This window comes from Moschus berezovskii, chromosome 21 (genome assembly GCF_049115385.1).
Source record: "Moschus berezovskii isolate FMDL1 chromosome 21, NW_MosBer_1.0, whole genome shotgun sequence".
NCBI lineage: Eukaryota > Metazoa > Chordata > Mammalia > Artiodactyla > Moschidae > Moschus > Moschus berezovskii.
Genome location: NC_142480.1, coordinates 22,937,686 through 22,961,751, shown reverse-complemented (window position 1 = coordinate 22,961,751; position 24,066 = coordinate 22,937,686). Strand labels below are relative to the sequence as shown.

The following is a 24,066-nucleotide window of genomic DNA, read 5'->3' as shown; positions in this document are numbered from 1 at the left end:
GCGGGCACACAAGCCACTTATTGAGTGAATCTGGCTAGAATTTGAAAGAGGCAGGAATGGGGCTTAATTGTGGGATGGGGGGGGGGGCAAGAAGGAGACAGATCTACGGAGACTGAATGCTGGACGTTGGAAACATGTCCCACACACAAATGTGGAATCAGAACAAGTGAGAGTCACAAATATTTGGCTTGCTTTCTTCTCATGTAATGCGGGGGAGGCTTGTCTGCTGTGCTATCCAAGAGAGCTTGCTGCTGGTGCAAAAGGCCATTACATTCCTGTGAACAACTCTTGGCATCTTTTTTTCACAATGATTTTTACAGCCCTCACATTTCCACAGGGTCTTTTCACATTTACCGCTGTTTGATGTGCCTATCATGCACTCGAGTAGCCAAATGGAACACAGTTCTATTTTAATTTTAAAGGAAATGGTTTGCCTTTAGAGTCTAAAGTGTGCTTTATCTTACACCTGGGGTCTGGAGATGCCTGGGTTTGGGTCTGCAGATTTCTTATTGTCAGCTACCATGGAGATGGGCAACAGACCAAGAGTGGAAGGCTCACTTCCTAAAAGATGCCAAGCGAGGAAGCAAGAGGCTGGAGGATGGAAACCCCTTTCAGGCAGTACCCTGGGAGTCTCTATTTAAACAGGTGACCTTGCAGGGAAAGACTCCAGATCCCATTACCAACTGGCCGGCTGAGAGGCAGATTTGTTTTTATGAACTCTCAAGGCACATGTCGGGGGCCAGGAGTAAATATGGAGAAAACTTGTTGAGATCTCGCTCCTCTTACACACAATGTAAAGAAAAGAACATGATGCAAAGGCTTTTTTGAGAACAGCAACCTACAAGTAAATGGCCAGCAAACCAAGTGGTCATCATTCAATTAAAGTTTTAAATTGACTTTATGTAGTGCCGTGCTGTGCTTAGTAGTTCAGTCATGCCAGACTCTTTGAGACCCCATGGACTGTAGCCTGCCAGGCTCCTCTGTCCATGGGGGTTCTCCAGGCAAGAATACTGGAGTGGGTAGCCATGCCCTCCTCCAGGGGGATCTTCCCAACCCAGGGATCGAACCCATGTCTCCGGCATTGTAGGCAGATTCTTTACCATCTAAGCCACCAGGGAAACCCATGAATATTGGAGTGGGTAGCCTATCCCTTCTCCAGGGTGCCTGCTCGACCTAGGAATCAAACCAGGGTCTCCTGCATTGCAGTCAGATTCTTTACCAGCTGAGCTACTAGGGAAGCCCAGACTATGTGTAGGGGAATTGCAAAAGAAAAAAAAAAATGTATGAGATATTTCAGCTCTCCTGCTTCCTTCAGGGAATGGTGAAAGAGGAAAACAGCTGCCTGTATATGAAGGAGTTTAAGGGTCAAATATGGCTCTGCCCAGCGGTGCTGACATCACTTAACTCTCCCCAGGAGAAGGGCACTGGCACCACTTGCCAAGTTGGCCAACCACAGGCCTGAAGATGGGCCACCCCAGCTCCCACTTTGTTTCTCCCTGAGTACCTACAGGGTCAACAACTGCAAATGAATATTGCAATTCGATTCTAAAGCTTTGTTTTTATTGGCTTTTGGGGGCAAGAATTTTTTTTTTTCACAATTTAGGAAAACACAATGTAGTCTGTAAGTTATAATGTGAATGTCAGCTTCAAACTTTGCATAGTCATTAGGTTAATCATTAGTCATTTGCGGCTGACAAGGAGGGTTATAGTTTGACACCTGGCAAAAATCAAGCAGATTTCGGAGAGTTTGGAGCTGGGAAATGAGATGGAAAAAACACCCTCTTTTTCCCTAGGAGGTCCCATGAAGTAACATTTGCAAACCTCTTTTCTCCCCATAGAAGTGAACTGCCCATGATTCAGGGCTCTGATGTCTCTCCATCTCTGACTGTTGGACCCCCACCCCGCCAACAGCCTTGTAAGCACTGGCCAAAGAATCCGCCTCCGAGGGTTCCCAGAAGTGAACCTCTGGGAGTTACGAGAAAGAGATAAATAACTTCTCAACCTGATGCTTAAGCAACAAGAGACCACCAGAAAGTTTCAGTGTCAATTCTGAAAATATATTTTGAAACATCATAGAGTCATGGGAGAAAGGCGTTTTAGAATGACAGAATCCTTAGTTCCTAACATCTCCATAAAATTCCAGGTTTTCTTCTGTCCACTATCTAGGACCATTTTCTTTTGTGTAATGTGATCAAAATAGCGAACCCTGAGTTTGTCTTTTCTGACCCCTGACCTCTCACAGGTGTTCTGGCTCATTTCCTGAGAGTTATGTTTGATTTGGGAATGCTTCCTTCTTTTCTCCTGTTCCCTTGTTACAGTTTGAAACCTGGAACACACGCATACAAGACCCCGACTATCTCCCTGTGCTACCCAAAAACACTCTTAAATGTTCTCTCAGAACTTGGCAAGCATCTGGACAGGGACAGTTTTCTCACACTCTGGGAAATCAAAATGTAAAACAACAGTTCTTTTCTAATTTTTCAACCTGAGGATAAATTTCGAGGTCATTTCTTTTTTCTTTTCCTATTTAGCCTAAAAGTTTCTCTGTTTTTGTACTGAAAAGAAGTCAAATAAATAATCTACTCAAATTTTCGGTATGTATTAATAACAAGGAAGCAGAAGTGCTAATGTGAGATCCTTAGGACCAAGAATAGCAAAAGACTAAAATTTATTCCAAGATTATTACTTCAGAAGTAATGATTAACATTTTCTTAATATCTCTCTCTCACTCCCTCTCCCTCTTCCTCCACCCTCCCCTTCCCCTTCCCTGCCTCTCTCAGATTCCAGAAGAAGAGACTAGAAAATATTACTTTTGGAAGTCATGCATAATTTTTGTTTTGAAATGGAGCTAGAGCCCTGCTTGACATTGCTGCTCTATTAATCCTGGTCGCTTTAAAAAAGAAAAAGCTTAAGATACCTAGCAAATCCTGATAGAAAAGAAATTTCTCTATTTTTTTCATTCAAGAAGAGGTACGCCAATTTACTGAGCAATGCAATAATGTCTCCCTACTCCATCTGGCACTAGTCATTAGAAATAAGCAAAACAAACAAAAAAACTAGCCTCTTGAGCTGTGCAAGTAAAAATATATTGTCTGCACTAAAAACATTTCCTTAAGGAGTGTCCAGGCTGGCCTCTAGAAACCCATCCATCACTAGCATCATTCTCACCAATCCTCTCATCACCCGTGAGAGTCCTCTTTCTACTCTAGTGGGTGGGTCATCCCTGCATTGGAAAGGAAGAAAGACCCTTGGACCTTGGCAGAGAAGAATGGACAGGACTGAGGGAGACACAGCTATCCTGGGTCTACATGAAACTTTTTCTTAGTGTCAAGAGTAGTAAAGGAGCAGCTGGTGCAGAGGTCCTGGAAAATTCACTGACACAGTGAATATATGAAAATCATTTTTAATTCTCTGTGGTATAAAGCCATAAACCACAAGTTGAGCACTGAAGAGAATACAGCATATGCTGTATAAAATGCCCAGTTTACGTGGCCAAAAGAAATATGTGAATTCCATAAAGTATGTGAATTGCCCTTGTGTGAAGCTTGGCTCATGATTGGAGCAAAGACAGGTTTAGTGTTTTTGTTTGTTTTATTTTTCCAAATACATAATTTAAAAATATACATGCATCAGTTTTTAAACTACCTTCATTCAATAAGTACTTATCGAGCACCTACTTTGTGCCAACACTCTTCTAGACACTGCATACATACATCAGTAAGCAAAAGAAGGTCTCAGCCTACATTCCAGGGGAGCTGGACAGTTAACAAGTACACCCAGAAATCAACATGATGAGATCAGAAGACTAGAGCAAAGATAAATGGGGTAATGAGAGCGAGAGAAACACAAGAGGCCACTTTAGATGAGATGGCCAGGGAGGACTCTCAGTGGAGACAACAAGCGAGCCAAGGTCTGAAGGCTGAGCTAGAGCCAGTCATTTCAGGAGAGGGGATAGCAGGCACACGGGTTCTGAGACAGGAGAAAGCTTGGCATATTCAAGGAAGAGAGAAATCCCACTGCTGGACATGTACCAAGATCACGCTACTTTTAGCAATGAATCGTGACTTTGGAAACATAGAATATCAGATTAGAAGAAGCCTCCGAGATCATTTAGGGGAATAGCCTTAATTTCCAGGTGAGAAATCAAGTCCCAGAACATTCCATTGACTCCAGCTGCTCGAGCCAACAGCGTTGAACTAAAATGCTGGGCTCCGGCATTCATCTTTCTGCTTGATTAGACGTCTCTCTGAGCTAATGTTAATCACATTCTTGCCCGACACTTAAAGCCTGTCTACAGACGATCATTTCTGTTAATCTATCCTTTTAGGATGAAAATGGGTCAGAATTCTAACCAATTCCCACTTTGCTGCTAAGTCACTTCAGTCGTGTCCGACTCTGTGTGACCCCATAGACGGAAGCCTACCAGGCTCCCCCGTCCCTGAGATTCTCCAGGCAAGAACCCTGGAGTGGGTTGCCATTTCCCTCTCCAATAATTCCCACTTTAGGACATCTGAAAAAAAATTTTTTTTTTAGGTATATTGGTTACTTTTCAGAATTTAAAAGGACACAAATAGAGAAGTTTAAATTCTAAAGACTCTTTTTCCTTGAGACTTCAGCAGTACTCAATTAGATCTGATAGACATTTGTCATATTGTATCTTTTTTATAAAAAAGAGAAATGCATTTCCCAGATAGAGTTTGATTACCAAAAATTGAGGATATTCAGCTTAATTTTGGATTGTTTTTCCTATAAAAGTATGTAACTTATTCAGTACTCAAAACTGGAGAAAATATTATTCAATAACCCCCAAATGGGAAAATTTTATTCTGTAGGAACTTGGCCCGGACTATGTAGAGTTGCATCCAGAGAATATACAGCTCTATTTATCTTCTTGCAAACTTCTTCATTATGTCAAAACTAAATCTCAGCTGTGCCCTGACTGCAAAGAAAAAGCAATACAGGCTATTTTAGTCATCTCAATAAGAATATTTTGAGAATTAATCGATTTTCCAGGAATTTTTAAACAATTTTATCAATTTTTGGTCAAGGTTCACAGTTCTGATGTTACATTATCAGCCTTGAATTTAAGTTTGTCTAAATAAATTTTTTATTTATTTTTTATTCTTGGAAAGGAAAACCAATCTTCCAGCATGTCCACAACAACCACAGTTTTCAACTGCGCTACATCCCCAACAATTCTGACGTCATTCTTCATTCCCACTGTACGCTCAGCTCAAAAGGAGCTTTCCCATGGGCAGGTCCCCAGGTTCCAAGGGTCAGCTCACAGTTGTGCTTTCTCTTCTCAAGCAGCTTCTTTCTCAGTGCTTTCAGGGTTCTCTTGTGATATAGGAAGAGCCCGAGTAAGTAACTCAAGTATTTTCTGCATGATGCTAGACTTTTAAGGGATATTCTAGCCCTCTATGACAGATTATAGATGCAGATGAGGAGCAAACACCCCTGATAAGACAATTTTATTTTCACTGGTGATGTTGCTTAGGGTTTAACTAGAAATCATTTAAAATAAGTGGTATAGTCAAATAAACAGCAAACATTCTAAATTTACTGTACTTCTTGAATTTAGAGTTAGAGCTTTTCTCAAATAGCCTTCGGATGGCTGTTGCAAATAGACATTGTTATTAGTTCCAAATTCTCTCTTTCCCCCAAAACCTGTACTGAAAACAGATGATAGAGAAAAGTTTATGAATGCATTTTTTAAAAACACTTTAAAAATCCCATTTGTTTTTTAAATCAAAATAATCCCAAATCAGTTTATTTTAATCCTATACTTTATACTCATATGATATTCTAATAATACAAGATGGGAATCTAAACCATGGTTAAGGCAATATCTCATTATAGGGGAACCTGTCACAGGCATTAGCTAAATAAGTAGATTAATGAAGTTCCTGAAAATGTTAAAGCAATTGGAATAAAACCCTGGATGGGGACTAAGGGGTGGGATGGGGGTGGTGAACAGAGGAAGCAGTCGTCATGCTGACACTCACTTTAGAAGCAATTCACTTTCCCATGACAAAGATAAGAAAGCCATTTAAGAATAATTTACCTTTTAGCCTAAAAAAAAAAAGAATGTCTGAGAAAGCCCATTGACAGGCATGAAGAATCCATAGATGCTTCGCCTCATCCTCCTTGGGCTCCTCATAGAAGGAGAAACCTTTGCAGGTAAGCAGAAAGAAGAGAGAAGTGTCCTTACATGTTAGCTAAGGGGGAATCTTCTAATTAAGCCCATGTCATTAGTTGAGGAATAATAGCTACTGTACTTTAAACAAATACCAAATCTGTATTTAAAATTTTTAGACAAAAACATAAATTAAGGGGAAATGAAACATTTTACAAAGTTTCCACAGTGTGAGTCATAAAATACAGCATGCTCCTCTGGGGAGTGATTTAAAAAAGACCTCCATTTACAAAATACATAAAAGAAAAGAAATTAGAAACAACATTTCAAGATTATGAAATGCATTATAGTTGATTTAACTTAGTAGAACTTTGTTATTTTATGTAGGAGGAACTGGCTGGATTTAAATATATATATATTTATTTATTAAATATATTTATATTTATTATATATATATATATGTATTTATTTGGTTGCACCAGGTCTTTTTGTGGCATGCAGGATCTAGATCCCTGACCAGGGATAGAACCTGGGCCCGGACTCTTATCCCCTAGGGAATTCCCGTGGATTTTTTTTTTTTTAAAGAAAGGATTCATTTCCCTTATCAATAAGTCTGAAAAATGATTTTAGCCTATGATAGCAAGATTATTCTACATAAGATCTTTGAGACAAATTTTTTCTTCAATGCCTCAAGAGCAACAGGTCCTTAGACAGCCTCTCTTTATATCTACCCTTCATTATTATTGGGCTGCTGGAGAAAAGATTAAAACTGTCCAGTAGCAGCAAAGGCCCACATGCATGTAGCATGCACTATGGATTAGGAAACTCTTGCAACCAACCCTGCCAATGGCTTGGATTTATGTCCAGTGGGAAGGACTGTCGAACATGAGGGAGGGGCAAAACTGTTTACTGTGGGCCCTCCTGAGTTTTCCACAGGGTAGACAAATGTGCTTATAGGGTTCCTTGTTGCCCAAAGAGAGGCAGAACATTGTCAAAGTAAAAATCCCAGGAGTAATATTTATGACATTTCTTTCTGGGGTTACAGGCTCTCATCCTCCATCCTTCTGTCTTTCTCCAGAAATCCACACCTATCTAGAACATCAGGTAGAATTCCTACCAGTGCACAAAACAGGACTATTTTCTCTTGTTTTAGGGTGAAGTTTAGGTTATATTAGTCTTTTTAATTAAATCACTATACAAACATGGGACCTTTTAAAGTTTGCCTGAACTCACTGGCAATGACAAATTTAATTTGTAATAAAGCAATTAGGTGGGGGGAAATGGCATTTTAAAGCATTTATTCCCTTAACACATATTCACTGCTGCCCTATGACATGCCAAGGAGAGCATAATTAATTGTCACCTCTACCCATTCCAAATATATTATCCACCCTGTGCACAGTTTTTATTTGATTATGTCAATAAATAAAATTTCAAATGATGACTGCATGGAAAAAATGACATACTGCATCAATGTGAATCTGTGGTGTGCCCACCACCCAGGACTTTCTGGCTTTGGCTCCGTAAGTACAGAAAGACATTTCAATTAAATAAAACAAATCCCAGAGAAATCCTGATATGCTCATGCAACTTCAAAAGCAAAGCTGAAATTACACTCACAACGCCTTTCAGGATTCTGTAACCATTTTGTGCTATTATAAGTTGCCATTGATTGATTTAGCTAAAGGACAAAGATAAAACAAAAATACAGTTTATAAAAATGTGGTTCTACTCCTTGCTTGCTTTACTTCAGACACATTCTCTCCATAGTTAGAAACAAGCCATGACAGTGGTCTAGTCCCAGATTTCTATGGATGGTGAGTAATCAGGCATAACCATGGTCTAACCCTGAATGTGATTGTAATGTTTTATACCACGGACCAATCATTAACATATGGAAATAACCCTCTCAGCTGCTCCATAATTGTTTTTAGACCTATAGACTCTACTGCCTCGACTTTAAACTCCATCTTGAATTTTTTCCACTGTTCTCTCCCAATTATAAAAGGATTTTCTTTTCTTTTTCTTTTTTTTTAAGGATCTATTGGGGAGAAAAAAAATTTCATTCCTTGTTTCCACCCTGCTGTTCTGTTGGCCTCAGTGGCTGCTCAACGTCCCCTCTCCAACCTCTAAATTAAGTGTTCATTTTCAAGTTCACTGCTGTTCTCCCCTCCCCCTGTAAAGGAAGGCTGTGGATGGTCCCCAGCCCAGTCCCTCACTCTCTGCTGGGCTCCCCACAAAGCAGCTTCTCACCAGAGCCTGTCCTCAGATTTCTCTTTTTAATAAAGTTTATGGTGGGCTTATACCTCTAAATCATTTTTACTCATCAGGGCCGCTCACCTTCCCTCTGTAACAACCGACACTCACTCCCCTCCCATTGCCTGGCACTGATTTTTTGCCCCGTAACCTCTCTCAGTAGGACAGAGTGTGTTTTCTCTGGCTGGAGATAATATATTCCCATATCACTCTCACAAACCACAGAATGAGCTCCGCAAGGAAACCGCCCTTCCACTTCCCGTCATTGCTAACAAAGCAGTTTACAGAAATAAAACCAATGAGAACCACAGGTTAATGAGATAGTTAACATACACACACACGAAAAGAATTCTTTACATGAAGACTTTTTTTTACAGAACTGCCTGTAGTGTATTCAGCCATGGTTCCCAAAGGCTGACCCAGTGACCAGTCAGGCTTAAGATTCACCCAGGAGGGTGTTAAACATAAATATCCATAGGCCCCACCCCCAGAGTTTTGGATTCAGCAGGTCTGAGGTTTGGGAGCCTCAGAGAGAGACAGAATGTAAATCAATCTCAGCAGCTTGAGTAAAAGCCCCATAAGCACATATATAACAACACATTGGATGCCAAATTTTCAAGCCATGTGAGGCCTTAGAATTCACACAGTGATTAATACGTTTGAGGAGAAGTATGATAAGACATCTCAGTGCAAGTTAAGTCCTGACGTGAGGAAGATGAAAGCCGAGGTGTGTATTGGCCTGTCCACTCACCGGCAGCCTGTACCTGTGCCTGTGCAATAAAGGGTGAGGACACCACCTCACCCCTACTTCTCCCCACCTTCCCCAGCACCCCCCAAAAGATGTGCCCCACAGCTCTTTGACAGGACATGTTTGCAAAGATTAGTCTTTCTAGGATGGCCAATTCAGTTCATTTGCAACTGATTTATGACCCATTCAAAAATGAAACAAAACAAAAATGATGAAAAATGACTCTGGGCAAAATATAATGAACACCCCAGTAATTCTGTCTTCCTGAAGCACAATGAGCCATTTCCCTTCCTGGGAATAAAAGTGTGAAGGGTATGTAAGCTAAAACCCCCGTGGAGTGTAACTTCGATAAATCTGTGGGGTTTTGAATATCACTCTTTCCACACCAGTACAGACCATCAAATGCACACGGAGTAAAATTCCCTTCCACCTAGGATCTTGCTTATTTGCAACTGTCAACCTATTTTAAGCAAGAGTATTTTTCTCACTAAGGAACCACCAGACCATCTCTCTTTCCCCATAAAGAAGTCCTTTCCCCATTGCCCTCTAGGCTTGTGCTGTCTAATCCCATAACCACTAACCATGCATGGCTACTGAGCATTTGGAATGTGACTGTCAATAAATAGATGTGTTCTCAGTGTAAATCAGAGATCAGATTTCAAGGACTGAGTGTAAAAAAAAGAATGCAAAATATTTGAATAATTTTTCCAGAGACTAATATATTGCTATGATAATGTTATAGATATATGAGGTCAAATAAAATATAGTTGGATGAGATATATTGTTAAAATTAATTTTATAAAATGTTTTTTTTAACTTTAAAAAAATATAGCTTTTAGAATGCATTTCATTTCAAGTAGCCAGTGCTGTCCGAGGTGAAGTCCAAGGCGTACTTTTCATCTCAAAGCTTGTCACCCGTCCTCCACCGGTACCTTCAGTGTAATGTGCGGGTTCCCTCCTCCCACCTCTCATCTTGACATCCCTCCCGGAAACCCTCTCAGCTCACTGTTACCTGGTCCCATCTCCAAACCTCCACCACAAGCTTGAAATGTTTTGCCCACCATCCTTATCAAGTAATCGCTCCCTTTTTATTTCAACAGATTCTTATTTCCCATATCTCTTTCATGAAATCATCGGTTTTTCAACGAAGAAAACACAGTTGCGTATTATTCCCTTCTAGACATTCCAATCTGGCCATAGAACTCATAGGGTTCTTATTTCTGATTGTTTCCCAACACTCACTTATTTGTTTGTTCATCAGCATTCACTGGGCCCCTCCTGGAGGCCAGGCACTATGCATGCCACAGGGGTTAACTAAAGATGTCAGTGAACAGACCCAAGGTGATGTGCAGAGTAACGTCAACAGGAACTCACAGATAAAACTGATGCTCTCCTGTCCTCAGACCCAGGAGGACTCTCTACTTGCAAACACCCTTCTGAGGAAGGATTTAAATGCAGTGCTCATGTAACACAAGCCTTCCAACTTGGAAACCTGAAACCTCCTGACTCCCTGTTAAACATTTCCCCTCTCTCACAGTTTGTATTCTGCATAGTGTTTCCCTGACTACCTTATAAACTCCATTTGTCTTTGCAGTTCCCATTTTCTCTGCTGACACAGTATTAAACACCATGCTTTCATATAAATAAATATACATATATGCATAAGTGTGTGCCAAGTCGCTTCAGTTGTGTTTGACTCTTTGCCACCCTATGGACTGTAGCCTGCCAGGCTCCTCTGTCCAGGGGATTCTCCAGGCAAGAATACTGGAGTGGGTTGCCATGCCTTCCTCCAGGGGAACTTACCAACCCAGGGATTGAACACACATCTCTTATGTCTCCTGCACCCCTAGCGCCACCTGGAAGCCCCATATACATAAATATGTATGTTATATATAAGACTATGCATATGTATAGTCTTTTATTTCCTACAATAAGGTAGGTACTATTACTGCTTCTATTTGAACATATGAAAAACTGAGGCACAGGGAAGTAACTGATGTCACATGGATAATAAAGAAGCAGAATTTAAACAAAGGCAGCCTAACTCTAGAGCCAGAGTTCTTAAATTCTAGGTAATCCTGTCTCAGAGAGAATACACACACACACCTAAGCTTGAAGCTGGTGAGGATATCTGGTGCCAAGTGAGAAAAGCCACACCAAAAATGAAACCCATATAGGGAAAGGAAAGCCCAAGGAAAAGAGGGAGAGACAGAGGCTGAGAGACAATATGAGAAATGGATGAGATATTACCGATTTTATTTTACCTTATTTTATTTTATTTATATAAACCTTGAGGATAAGAAGCCAGAAACTAAACTACCTTTAGTCTTCCTAGTTATACAAGTAAATAGAGTCTTTCATCATTTGTAGCTACAGGTTCTTAACTGGGAGGCCAACTACAATTGTACACAAAGTTCTTTGTATAAAAAAAGAACTATGAAACAATGTACATGCATGTCTCTGGGGAGAATCTCAAAGGAGACCTTGATTCTACATAAACTGCTGTACTTATCTTAGCCAAATCTCCTCTGCCAGATCAGGTGGGGACACTTAGAATAAGGTTGTTTTCATGTGATAGCCTAAGCTCACATTAGGTCTATCCCTGCTGCTGCTAAGTCACTGCAGTCGTGTTCAACTCTGTGAGACCCCATAGACGGCAGCCCACCAGGCTCCCCGGTCCCTGGGATTCTCCAGGCAAGAACACTGGAGTGGGTTGCCATTTCCTTCTCCAATGCGTGAAAAGTGAAAGTGAAGTCGCTCAGTCATGTCCAACTCTTAGCGACCCCATGGACTGCAGCCTTCCAGGCTCCTCTGTCCATGGGGTTTTCCAGGTAAGAGTACTGGAGTGGTGTGCCATTGCCTTCTCGGAGGTCTATCCCTAGAGCTACACTTACACGGAGGAAAATAAATGATTTCTCATAAAGCCAAGTGCTACAGTGCCTAAAATCTTTCCATAAAGGATTTATTAGTTAGTTTCTAATCATCTTTCAAAATGCAAAGTGTGTTTCTGTTAAACATAACAGAATTGAAAACGCATGCTTGCAACCTAAGGGTCCATCAGTGGATGAATGGACAGTGGATGGAGAAAATGTGATACATCACATATAAACACAATGGAATGCTGCTGCTGCTAAGTCGCTTCAGTCGTGTCTGACTCTGTGCGACCCCATAGATGGCAGCCCACCAGGCTCCGCCGTCCCTGGGATTCTCCAGGCAAGAACACAGGAGTGGGTTGCCATTTCCTTCTCCAATGTGAAAGTGAAAAGTGAAAGTGAAGTCGCTCAGTTATCTGACTTGTAGCAACCCCATGGACTGCAGCCTACCAGGCTCCTCCGTCCATGGGATTTTCTAGGCAAGAGTACTGGAGTGGCTTGATACACAGCCATAAAAAAGGAAACTGCCACTTGCAACAACACGGATGGAATTTGAGAACATTCAGTTCAGTTCAGTTCAGTCACTCAGTCGTGTCCGACTCTTTGCGACCCCATGAACCACAGCACGCCAGGCCTCCCTGTCCATCACCAACTCCCGGAGTTCACTCAAACTCATGTCCATCGAGTCGGTGATGCCATCCAGCCATCTCATTCTCTGTCGTCCCCTTCTCCTCCCGCCCCCAACCTTTCCCAGCATCAGAGTCTTTTCCAGTGAGTCAACTCGTCGCATGAGGTGGCCAAAGTACTGCAGTTTCAGCTTTAGCATAAGTCCTTCCAATGAACATCCAGGATTGATCTCTTTTAGAATGGACTGGTTGGATTTCCTTGCAGTCCAAGGGACTCTCAAGAGTCTTCTCCAGCACCACAGTTCAAAAGCATCGATTCTTCGGCGATCAGCTTTCTTCACAGTCCAACTCTCACATCCATACATGACCACGGGAAAAACCATAGCCTTGACTAGATGGACCTTTGTTGGCAAAGTAATGTCTCTGCTTTTTAATATGCTATCTAGGCTGGTCATAACTTTCCTTCCAAAGAGCAAGCGTCTTTTAATTTCATGGCTGCAATCACATCTGCAGTGATTTTGGAGCCCAAAAAAATAAAGTCTGACAGTGTTTCCACTGTTTCCCCATCTATTTCCCATAAAGTGATGGGACCAGATGCCATGATCTTCATTTTCTGAATGCTGAGCTTCAAGTCAACCTTTTCACTCTCCTCTTTCACTTTCATCAAAAGGCCTTTGAGTTCCTCTTCACTTTCTGCCATAAGGGTGGTGTCATCTGCATATCTGAGGTTATTGATATTTCTCCCAGCAATCTTGATTCCAGCTTGTGCTTCTTCCAGCCCAGCGTTCCTCATGATGTACTCTGCATATAAGTTAAATAAGCAGGGTGACAATATATAGCCTTGACATACTCCTTTTCCTATTTGGAACCAGTCTGTTGTTCCATGGCCAGTTCTAACTGTTGCTTCCTGACCTGCATACAGGTTTCTCAAGAGGCAGGTCAGGTGATCTGGGATTCCCATCTCTTTCAGAATGTTCCACAGTTTATTGTGATCCACACAGTCAAAGGCTTTGGCATAGTCAATGAAGCAGAAATAGATGTTTTTCTGGAACTCTCTTGCTTTCTCCATGATCCAGCGGATGTTGGCAATTTGATCTCTGGTGCCTCTGCCTTTTCTAAAACCTGCTTGAACATCTGGAAGTTCATGATTCACATATTGCTGAAGCCTAGCTTGGAGAATTTTGAGAACATTAGGCTGGGTAAAACCAATCAGGCAGGGAGAGACAAATGCTGTATGATCTTGCTTATATGTGGAACCCAAAAAAGAAAAAATCAAACTCATAGATGCGGAATACAACACTGGTAGTTGCCAGAGCCTGGGGGTGGGGGTTGAGGAAAATGGATGAAGATAGTCAAAAGGTATAAACTTCTAGCTATAAGTCCTTCAGATGTAATATATGGTTAGTAACGCTAAGGGTCGGACAAGACTGAGCGACTTTACTTTCACTTTTCACTTTCACACATTGGAGAAGGAAATGGCAACCCACTCCAGTGTTCTTGCCTGGAGAATCCCAGGGATGGGGGAGCCTGGTGGGCTTCCGTCTATGGGGTCACACAGAGTCGGACACGACTGAAGTGACTTAGCAGCAGCAGCAGCAGCAGCAACACTATATTATACATTTGAAAGATGCTAAATGAGTTGACTCACTGGAAAAGACTCTGATGCTGGGAAGGATTGGGGGCAGGAGGAGAAGGGGACAACAGAGAATGAGATGGTTGGATGGCATCACCGACTCGATGGACATGAGTTTGAGTGAACTCCGGGAGTTGGTGATGGACAGGGAGGCCTGGCGTGCTGTGGTTCATGGAGTCGCAAAGAGTCGGACACGAGTGAGCGACTGAACTGAACTGAACTGAAGAGAGTAGATCTTAAAAGTTCTCATCACAATAAAAAGAAAATTGTGATTGTGTGTGATGTTAACTAGACTTATTGTGATTATTTTTCAAAATATACAAACATTGACTCATTACGTACACCTGAAACTAATATGTCAATTACATCTCAATTTAAAAAAAGAAAATGCATGTTTTATGTCAGCTCTTTCTCTAAATCCCACTAAAACGACAGTGTGTCAGTTCTGAATGTTTGTCTTCAGACCATTTCTCACTCTTCCCCTGTTCAGAGGGACCACCTTCTGCTGGGCTGGGCCTCCCAGGCTTCTGAGGATTCAGCATCTAGGAGCACTGATAGGAGACTGCAGAGAGAAGAGAGAAGCCAGAGGATCTTCCCCTCCCTGTCTGCCTCAGACAGGGAATCTGGCAGTGGCTGGGGCTCCTCTGAGACCAGCTACCACTAGGCAGATGTACTCCGGTTCTCCAGCTATCGCCAGGTAGTCCTGACCCTGGGGCTTAGGTCATACTACCACCTCCCCCGTCCCTCCAGCCAGGGGTAACAGAATCAGTAACTTACAAAGTGAAAAAAAAAATAATGGAAAAAAATTCCTGTGAACAAAGAACTTGGAAATACATTTTCAGAATTTGTTATATTTCATTCAACAAAGAAAAGGATTAGGTACAAACAGAACCCAAACAGAACCCAAGAACTAGACTTATTGATTTTGCCACATCTCAGATGGTAAAGCATCTGCCTACAATGTGGGAGACTCGGATTCAATCCTCAGGTCAGGAAGATCCCCTGGAGATGGAAATGGCAACCCACTCCAGTACTCTTGCCTGAAAAATCCCATGGACAGGAGCCTGTTAGGCTACAGTCCATGGGGTCGGAAAGAGTCGGACACGACTGAGCGACTTCACCCACAACAATGAGATATTGGGGAAAATGAGGCCTTTTCATGCTCAGATTAATTCATTGTACCATTCTTCAAGCAATAATATCCTATGAGAGGCAAAACACAACCCACAAAAACCTGAAGCCATGAGGTTTGGCTTGGTGAAATCCATGCCTACTTTGACAATGTTTGCAACAATTTAGAACCCAATGCCCTTGACGATCATCAAGGAAAACAGCCTGGTAAAATCACTAATGCTCTGTGGTTTCATGTTTTACACTTTATAGTTTACAGTCTGTCTTATTCAGAAGCATAGCCATCTCTTGGACAATATAACAGTCATGACTGCAGCAATAATTTAGTCTGTCCTGTGCCCTCTCTGTCACCTGTTAGTGCCCCGCTGACACATGCTCCCAACTTTGCGTATTCCACTTTGATTCAGTCAACTGCAAGAGTTTGGGGCTTTCAGTTTATTTCATGATTGTGCGTCTGTATTCAGTATAGTTTTTATTGTCATGTAGGTCAAATACCATCCACCTTCCCACTGACTTCTCTTTCAGGGCCCCTGGAAGTTAGGTAAGAGCACTTGGCAAAATTTAAATCAGTGAATTCCCTTCTCATAAAAATATCTATATAAAAAGAAGACAAAGTTCTAATAAATTGGCACATTTCAAGAAATATCCTATTCAAATCCAGTTCCATGAAATGACATTTTTTAATTCACTGTGATGAGATTCCTATTAACTTGTCACATTGTGAGCTCCTTGAGGGCAGAGCTAACCTAGAACCCACACACACCAGATGCTCAATATACTTTGCTAAATGAATGAATGAAGGGTTGCAGGAATGAATGAGTAACCATAGTCAGTATCATGTCTCATTTAAATCATTCTTACTTCTTCTTGCTCATTTGAACATAATGCTAAAGACTATATATTCCTCAGAGAGTTTAATAACAATAATCTGGTTTTTCAAAGAAGGTTAATATAAAAATTAGGAAGGAAAGGACAATGAGTTTTGCTTCAGTTTCTGAACTCTATATAAAAGATGGTCCAGGGAGTGCACACACCTCATTGTTGTTTCGTTGCTCAGTCACGTCTGATTCTTTGTGACTCCATGGACTGTAGCCACCCATGCCCCCTCAAGTTCTTCTGTCCATGGGATTTCCCAGGCAAAAATACCAGAAAGGATTGCCATTTCCTTCTCCAGTGGATCTTTCTGACCCAGGGATTGAACCTACGTCTCCTGCATTGGCAGGTGGATTCTTTACCACTGAGTCACCAGGGAGCCTACACATACCTTACATTTGAATATAAGTTGGATTTCCTTCTTTCTGTGTTTGGGTTTGGTGACTTGAGGTTGTTATAGACTGAATGTTTGTGGCCCCCCGAAATTCATATATTGAAGCCCTAACTCCCAGTATGATTGTATTTGGAGGTGAGGTCTTTGGTGGGGGTGGGAAGGAAATAGGTCTAGATGAGGTCATGGGGGCCACCATGATGATGAAATCTGTGTTCTTATAAGAAGAAAGACATGAGAGTTTCCTCTCTCCATCACCAAGAAAGGATACAGCAAGAAGGTGACTGTCTACAAATCAGGAAGAAGGTTCTCGTCAAGAATCAAACTGACTGGCACTTTGATCTTGAGCTTTCCAACCTTCAAAACAGCCTCCAGTCTATGTAATTTTGCTATAGGTGCAAAAGCTGACTATGAAAGAGCCCACATTCTCATCTTCTCTATCTCTATCAGAAATGTAATATTATTTTCATATCACAAACACCTTCCCTTGCTTTCAGCCACCAGCCTAGATTCTGTTGCCTCTTCAGGTATAAGCAACATGTCCATTTAATGACCAGCCTGACTCATCAAGTATTCCCTAACTGTGGTCATAAGGGTTTGCTTGACCATCATTGTTGGATGGCACTTCTGCTATTAAGCTCCATCCTAGGCGTGTTGTTGGGTTTGACACAATGCAAATAAATGGAAACTTTCACTACAGTTTCAGAGCTTTTAATTTGAAAAAATAGAGTTCAGTAATTTAGTCACAGATTTAACTTTAAAAAAAAAAATGCTCCAAATCATATTAAAGCCCACAAGAGTTTTTTTTCTGTTGGTAAACAGACTTAATACATTGCCCTGATTTGTATCTCCCTTTAAGAGCAAATTTTGCAGGAAATATGGCACTCTGCACTGGCAAACAGATGTAGGAATAAATTCTTTAAGCACCATTAAAGAAGTTTACTTGAAATTTTGGAGTTTCACACCAAAATGCTAACTATTAAATAGCAATCTGTTATATGCAAAGCCAAGTGGAAGTCTGCTGTCATAATTCACTAGACAGAGTTAAATATTTATATCATTTTGATAAATTTCCTTTGCTCACCAGTTAAGTCACAAATCATACCTTATGGTTGTCATGTGAAGGCAGTAAAATATTATATACCTTCAGATGACCTCTATCGAGAAATCTTTTTCACTGCTCAAATTTTATCTGTCAAATAGTATTTTCTTTAAGAAGTAAATATAAATGCCATTATTGGGAGACGCTACTGGCCTAGGACAAGTTCTAGCATTTAGTGTTCTGACAGATCGTAATTTGGATATCAGCCAAAGTCAATAAAACTTGTTCATGCAGAACCTTACCTGGTTTTCACCACATCGAGAGGGTGCATCAGGCAAATTTCTACAAGACCTGAAAGATGATAAAGAAAAGTCCAATAAACATTTATGCAAAGACTGGTTCCTATTTTCTTGACCCTATTGGTTTCTCAAGTATGAAGATTCAAATAAAACACTTGGAACTTTGGACATGACAGGTAACAGAGGTTAATAGCAAAAGGCTAAAGTACAAAAAATTTTTATTTCAATGGAAGTAAGATATGTGACTGCTTTTTTAAAAAAATGAATTATAATTGCTTTACAATGTTGTCTAAGTTTCTACTGTACAATAGTGTAAGTCAGTTTTATGTATGCATATATCCCTTCCTCTTGAGCCTCCCTCCAGGTCATCACAGAACATTGAGCTACATTTTTATAAGTGCTCTGGCACAAGCAGGGATTTTAAATAGAGGAGTGATACTAACTTCTATTAATGTGTTCTCCCATCAATCTGATCATCTGTCCAGTAACCCTTCCACTGCTCCCAATCACATTTATTAACATGTCAGCACATGAGTGGTGATGCTCCAGTCCTCTCCCCTTTGGTAAAAACACCATCTCTCTCATCACAGCATGGAAGTTCTGGTATCCCAAGCACCTCTAAGTCTGAAAAGCCAATGCCCAACTAGAAGAAGAGCACAAACACTATCATGCAAGGATTAACTGTGATTGGTGAAAGAACAGTTTCTTCAGTGTTCAATTTCCTGAGCTTTTCCTTCTCTCTGGAATGTTATCCTCCTGTCAAGATACAAACATATACACTTCTGAGAATCCTACTCACCCCAGATCTCAATTTGGGCAATTATTTTCCCAGAAATCCTGAGGCAGAGACTGTTAGTTGTCCCCTAGCATTCATTCTCTTCTTCTTCCTGGTTGTCCAGAATAAATACAACATTTCCCAGACTCCCTTGCTGCTGGATCACCACGTGACCAAGTTCTGGCCAATGGGAATGTAAGTGAAAGTGGTTTGAGCAATTTCTATGAAGTCTTTTAAAGTTACAGAGACTGCTCCTCCCCTCTCTTTTCCTACTTCCTTCTGGTGGAATGTGGACCTAGGGCAGGAGAAGTCACCTTGCACATTGAGGTGATTTTGAGCCTGGAGGTCACACACAGCACAGCAATAAGACAAAAGTAGATCTGACATCATGGAGTTCTGGTCTACCTCGAGACATTCATGTTAAAAATTTTCTATTTCCTTTAAACTATCGCCATTTAGGTTTTGTGCCACTTGTCCTTGAACCTAATTCTAACAGACACAGGTGCCCCTTGATGCACTCCTGCAGTATCTTGGATTTGTATTAATACCTGGCACTGCAACTGTTTGCTTGTCAAAAAGCTCCATAAGGATAGAGATTCCACCTGCCTTATTCATTTTACACCCCCATCACTTTGCACAGTAGCTGGCACTCAGTAAGCTCAATAAAAGTTCGTTGAATAAATAAATTAAGGCAAATTATGGCTAATTAGGGTTCCTTCACATGCCATTATGCCAGCTAACTCTCTAGATAAATTCTTGAATTGGTAGCTGCTTATTCTAGATTTATTTCATTAGTCTGAACATCATAAAAATAAGTAAGGATAGAGAAATTTGGTAAATATGACATGAAATAAAGCACAGGAAGTACTTGAATGAAGAACTGCAATACTGTTGATCATATATACAGATGCTCAGCCACCAATGGTTCAGCACCTAATAGATTGACAAGTGGTTCTTTAGAGAGGTGTGCATGCAGGGTACTGTGCTAGGTGCTGGAACATAGCCTAACGGATAGTTAAGGGTGCCTGAAAGAATGAAGACTTTCAAAGGTGGGTACAGAAGTGAAACACTGAGAACAACCTTACATGTAAAGGGAAAACAATAAGCAGAGAACAGCAATATGCATAAAACTAAGTTTTAGGCCCAGTGATTTAAGGTTGCTATTAATAGTGTGAAATGTTGCTATTCATGTTCTGCATCAATTCTAATTTTGCATAACGGTTTACTTCTATTGTCAAATTGTCAATTGTCTTCAAGGAACTTTGTCATGTTCTCATAAAATGAATGACAGAAAATACAAATGCTTACAGTTTTTAAAATATATTTATTTGACTGTGCAGGGTCTTAGGTGCAGCATGTGGGATCTAGTTCCATGACCAGGGATTGAACCCAGGCCCTCTGCATTGGTAGAGTGGAGTCTGAGCCACCAAACCACCAGGGCAGTCCCAAATATTTACAATTTTTAAGTAAAATTTTAATTCAGCTGTGGACTAGATGTGCTTTATAACTGAGATTACTCTTCGTAGGATACAAGGTTGATGCCACGAGGTAAAGACCATTTAAAAATTTTAAAGATATACATGTGTGTGAATATATATATAATACATATTACATATATTATTATATATACAACATATACTATATATATATATGGACTTCCATATATATATGGACTTCTCTTACGGCTCAGCTGGTAAAGAGTCCTCCTGCAATGTGGGAGACCTGGGTTCGATCCCTGAGTTGGGAAGATCCCCTAGAAAAGGTAAAGGCTACCCACTCTAGTATTCTGGCCTGGAGAATTCCATGGACTGTATAATCCATGGGGTCGTAAAGAGTCAGACATGACTGAGCAACTTTCACTTCATTCACTTCACATATATATTTGTGTGTGTGTGTGTGTGTGTGTGTTTCACCTGGAAGCATTTTTTTCAGTTCTCACCTACTTGGCCAATAACCACTGGTGGATGACTCAATAGTATTCTTAGAGCTGGGAACAGAAAATCACATTAAAGGCATCACTTCATAGAAAGGATGGCTTTTTATTTTTTTTGAGATTATAATGCTTACAGCAGAAAGCAGAAGACCCACTTTTTAAAACCATTCCTTTAAAACCTAAGCCACAGAAAAGAGACAATGGAGAGTGCAAGACCACATTGATGGACTGATCATGGGACACACCACCCCTGCTAAATCCTAACGGAATCCTCAAGTATAGAAAACCAGAATGCCGTGGTCCTGTTGTCATTCCTATGCCTTCCTTCCTCGTCCACCTCTGCCTTCACCATGAACAGTGCTGCAATGGGCTTTGGTAGCCTTTTTAGCAATAGGATGGGGGAACTCGGAAGACAAACTAGGTGCCCAAAGGTGGACCTGAACATAGGTTATTAAAAGATAATGTCAAGTGATCCTTCAGTTCAGGCCTTAATTTTGATTTTAACTACACACAATGTTATTATATAGTAATCTGTTCTAAGATAAATTGTTTGCGAACAGTCTTCTAAATTTAACTCCACCTTCTTATCATTGAGTCAAATCACGTTTCATTTCTCTACAATCCTATGACATATACCAATTCTATTACATTTTACATTATTAATATTATACTATATTACAACTTTACTACATATATCAAGAATAGCATTTATTGTACCAGGTTATGGCTATTAACACATCTAGTCAAGGCTATGGTTTTTCCAGTAGTCATGTATGGATATGAGAGTTGGACTATAAAGAAAGTTGAAAACTGAAGAATTTTGCTTTTGAACTGTGGAGCTGGAGAAGACTCTTGAGAGTCCCTTGGACTGCAAGTATATCCAACTAGTCCATCCTAAAGGAGACCAGTCCTGGATGTTCATTGGAAGGACTGATATTGAGGCTGAAACTCCAATACTTTGGCCACCTGATGCCAAGAGCTGACTCATTGGAAAAGACCCTGATGCTGGGAAAGATTGAGGGCAAGAGGAGAAGGGGACGACAGAGGATGAGATGGTTGGATGGCATCACTGCCTCAATGAACATGAGTTTGGGTAAACTCCAGGAGCTGGTGATGGACAGGGAGGCCTGGCGTGCTGCGGTTCATGGGGTCGCAAAGAGTCGGACACAACTGAGCGACTGAACTGAACTAAACTGATGGCCATTAACATATAGAAATACATAATTGACTCTCCATACTACTCTTCACATCCCCATACTGGCCATTGCAATGTTCATCTCCAGACACTACAGTCTATATGAATAGCATCTCCTGCACTTATTAAAATGTACAGTTAAATACAAACCATGACTTCTTTGAGAAGAGGGAGTATTTAACTTTACAGGCCTACTGAGTAAATCATGCCAAATACATGAAATTCACTCAGGCAGTTCTCTATCTACACTCACTCCCTTGGTGATCTCATTCTAATTCATGGTTTTAATTATCATTTATATGCTAACAACTTGCCCAATACAGGTCCAGTACAGACTTCTCTTCCAAAGTCTAGAGTTAAGTATCTTGTCTATTTGATGTCTCTGCTTGGATATCTAACAACTTTCTCAAAATTCACATGTGTAAACTGAACTCCTTCCCCAACACCCCTATTCAATAAAACAAAATAAAATAAACAAAACAAAAACCAACCTGTTCAACCTTAGAATCACTGTGGACTCCTCTTTCTCTCAAAATTCTCTTTCAATCCATTGGCTCTACTTCAAAACACAGACAGACTTATACCGTCTCTCACTTTCTCTACTGCCTGTACTCTTGACCCTTTTCTAGTTAAGTATGGTCATCATTTCTCAGCTGATTAACTGCAGCACCTCATTAACAGGTTTCCCTTCATCCACCTTTGACCCCTTCCATCTGTTCTCACCCAACAGCCCAAGTGACCCTTTTTAAAATATAAGTCATTTCATGTCATCCCTCTGGTCAGCACTGACTCCCATCTCACTCACAGAAAGGCCATACATAATCCAAGCCTGCACTACTTCCCTCAGCAACTCTCTTACTATTCTCCCCCTCACTGATTCTACTCTGGCCACAAGGGCCTCTGCTGTTTCCCAAACATGAAAAGACTGTCTCAACTTTCTGCCTTTGTGCTAGCCATTCCCTCTGCCTGGACTGCTCCTCCCTCAGATTCTGTGTGGCCAACTTCCTTCACATGGTCACTGAGTAATCTGACCTTTCTAATACAGAGGTCTGCTCCTCCCTACCCCAGCATCAAAAAGCAAGCAAACAAACAAACCACTTCTTGCACTGCTCTGTTTTTTCCTTTTACCAAAGTACTTATCAACTTCTAACATAATACATTATTTACTTCTTTTTTATATTTATTGTTTCCTGTCTTTTCCAGTAGAATATAAGATTCACCAGGGCAGAGATCTTTGTCTGCATTGTCCACCAATATGCACTAAGTACCTAGAATATGCCTGAAACCTAGTAGTTGCTTGATTGATAAATGTTTGTTGAAAAAAGAAACGGATTATATAAAATAATAAACTGCCACAGTGATGGGACTCCTTTACAACAATATGTAGAAGATGAAGTTTTAAGAATTTAGCGTACATAAAGAGAATTTCATCCAGCTATTCAAGGAATCCATGATAATGTATAATATAGGAAGTTAGTCTACTGAAACACTCTGAGTTTGTATGTATCCTCTAAGTAGAATGGATTAGTCCAAAGATATTTTGTTAAGTAACTTTTTACGAATCAGAAAACATCTCAACATCTTCATAAAGATGAAAAGGAATAGTAATGCAGAGAGAGAACTGAAGCATACAAGAATCCCAAGACATCAGTTACAAGACCTACGTTTTCCTTTCACCAAAGCCAAAAAATTTTGCATTGTACTATAGCCTTTTCCTTGGCATTTTAAAATATAACCTAAGTCTTCTATTTTGTCCTCTGAAATCATAGTACCCTAACCATTACCCTGATTGTGTGACATCTTTAATGCTTTAAAATATAAATGAATTTTTAAAAATTAAAAAAAACATGAGGAATAAATGGTCTCAAACTGTGCAGATCTGAAATTCAAAAATAGAACAGCTACAGACAGAACTAATATTTTTTCATCTATTCTACTAGTCAAGCAAATCATTACAACATCCTATTTGATAGCCTGCCCAGAAAATGTGGTAGCCCTACTGAATTATAAGCAATGTGAGACTCATAAAGGGAAATCAAATAAATACTTTCCCCTAATAACAGTTAAACCGTACTACCTTTGTGGCACAGTAAATTAATATTATGCACACTGAATTGGCTAAATAGGCAATGTAATTTCGCAGGTTTGAAAGATG

General features: G+C 40.5%; 1 protein-coding gene across 3 annotated transcripts in view; it reads right to left on the bottom strand.

Moving 5' to 3' along the window:
* The window catches only part of SLC25A21 (solute carrier family 25 member 21), a 542,462-nt gene that overhangs the window by 202,760 nt on the left and 315,636 nt on the right, over positions 1-24,066 (bottom strand). For 2 of the 3 annotated variants that reach the window (XM_088829485.1, XM_088829483.1), the window contains exon 2: positions 18,012-18,060. In XM_088829485.1, the coding sequence (XP_088685611.1) occupies positions 18,012-18,060 (49 nt within the window). Of the gene's footprint in view, positions 1-18,011; positions 18,061-18,807; positions 18,889-24,066 lie in introns of those variants that run through there. The other variant, XM_088829484.1, reaches the window with a different exon arrangement.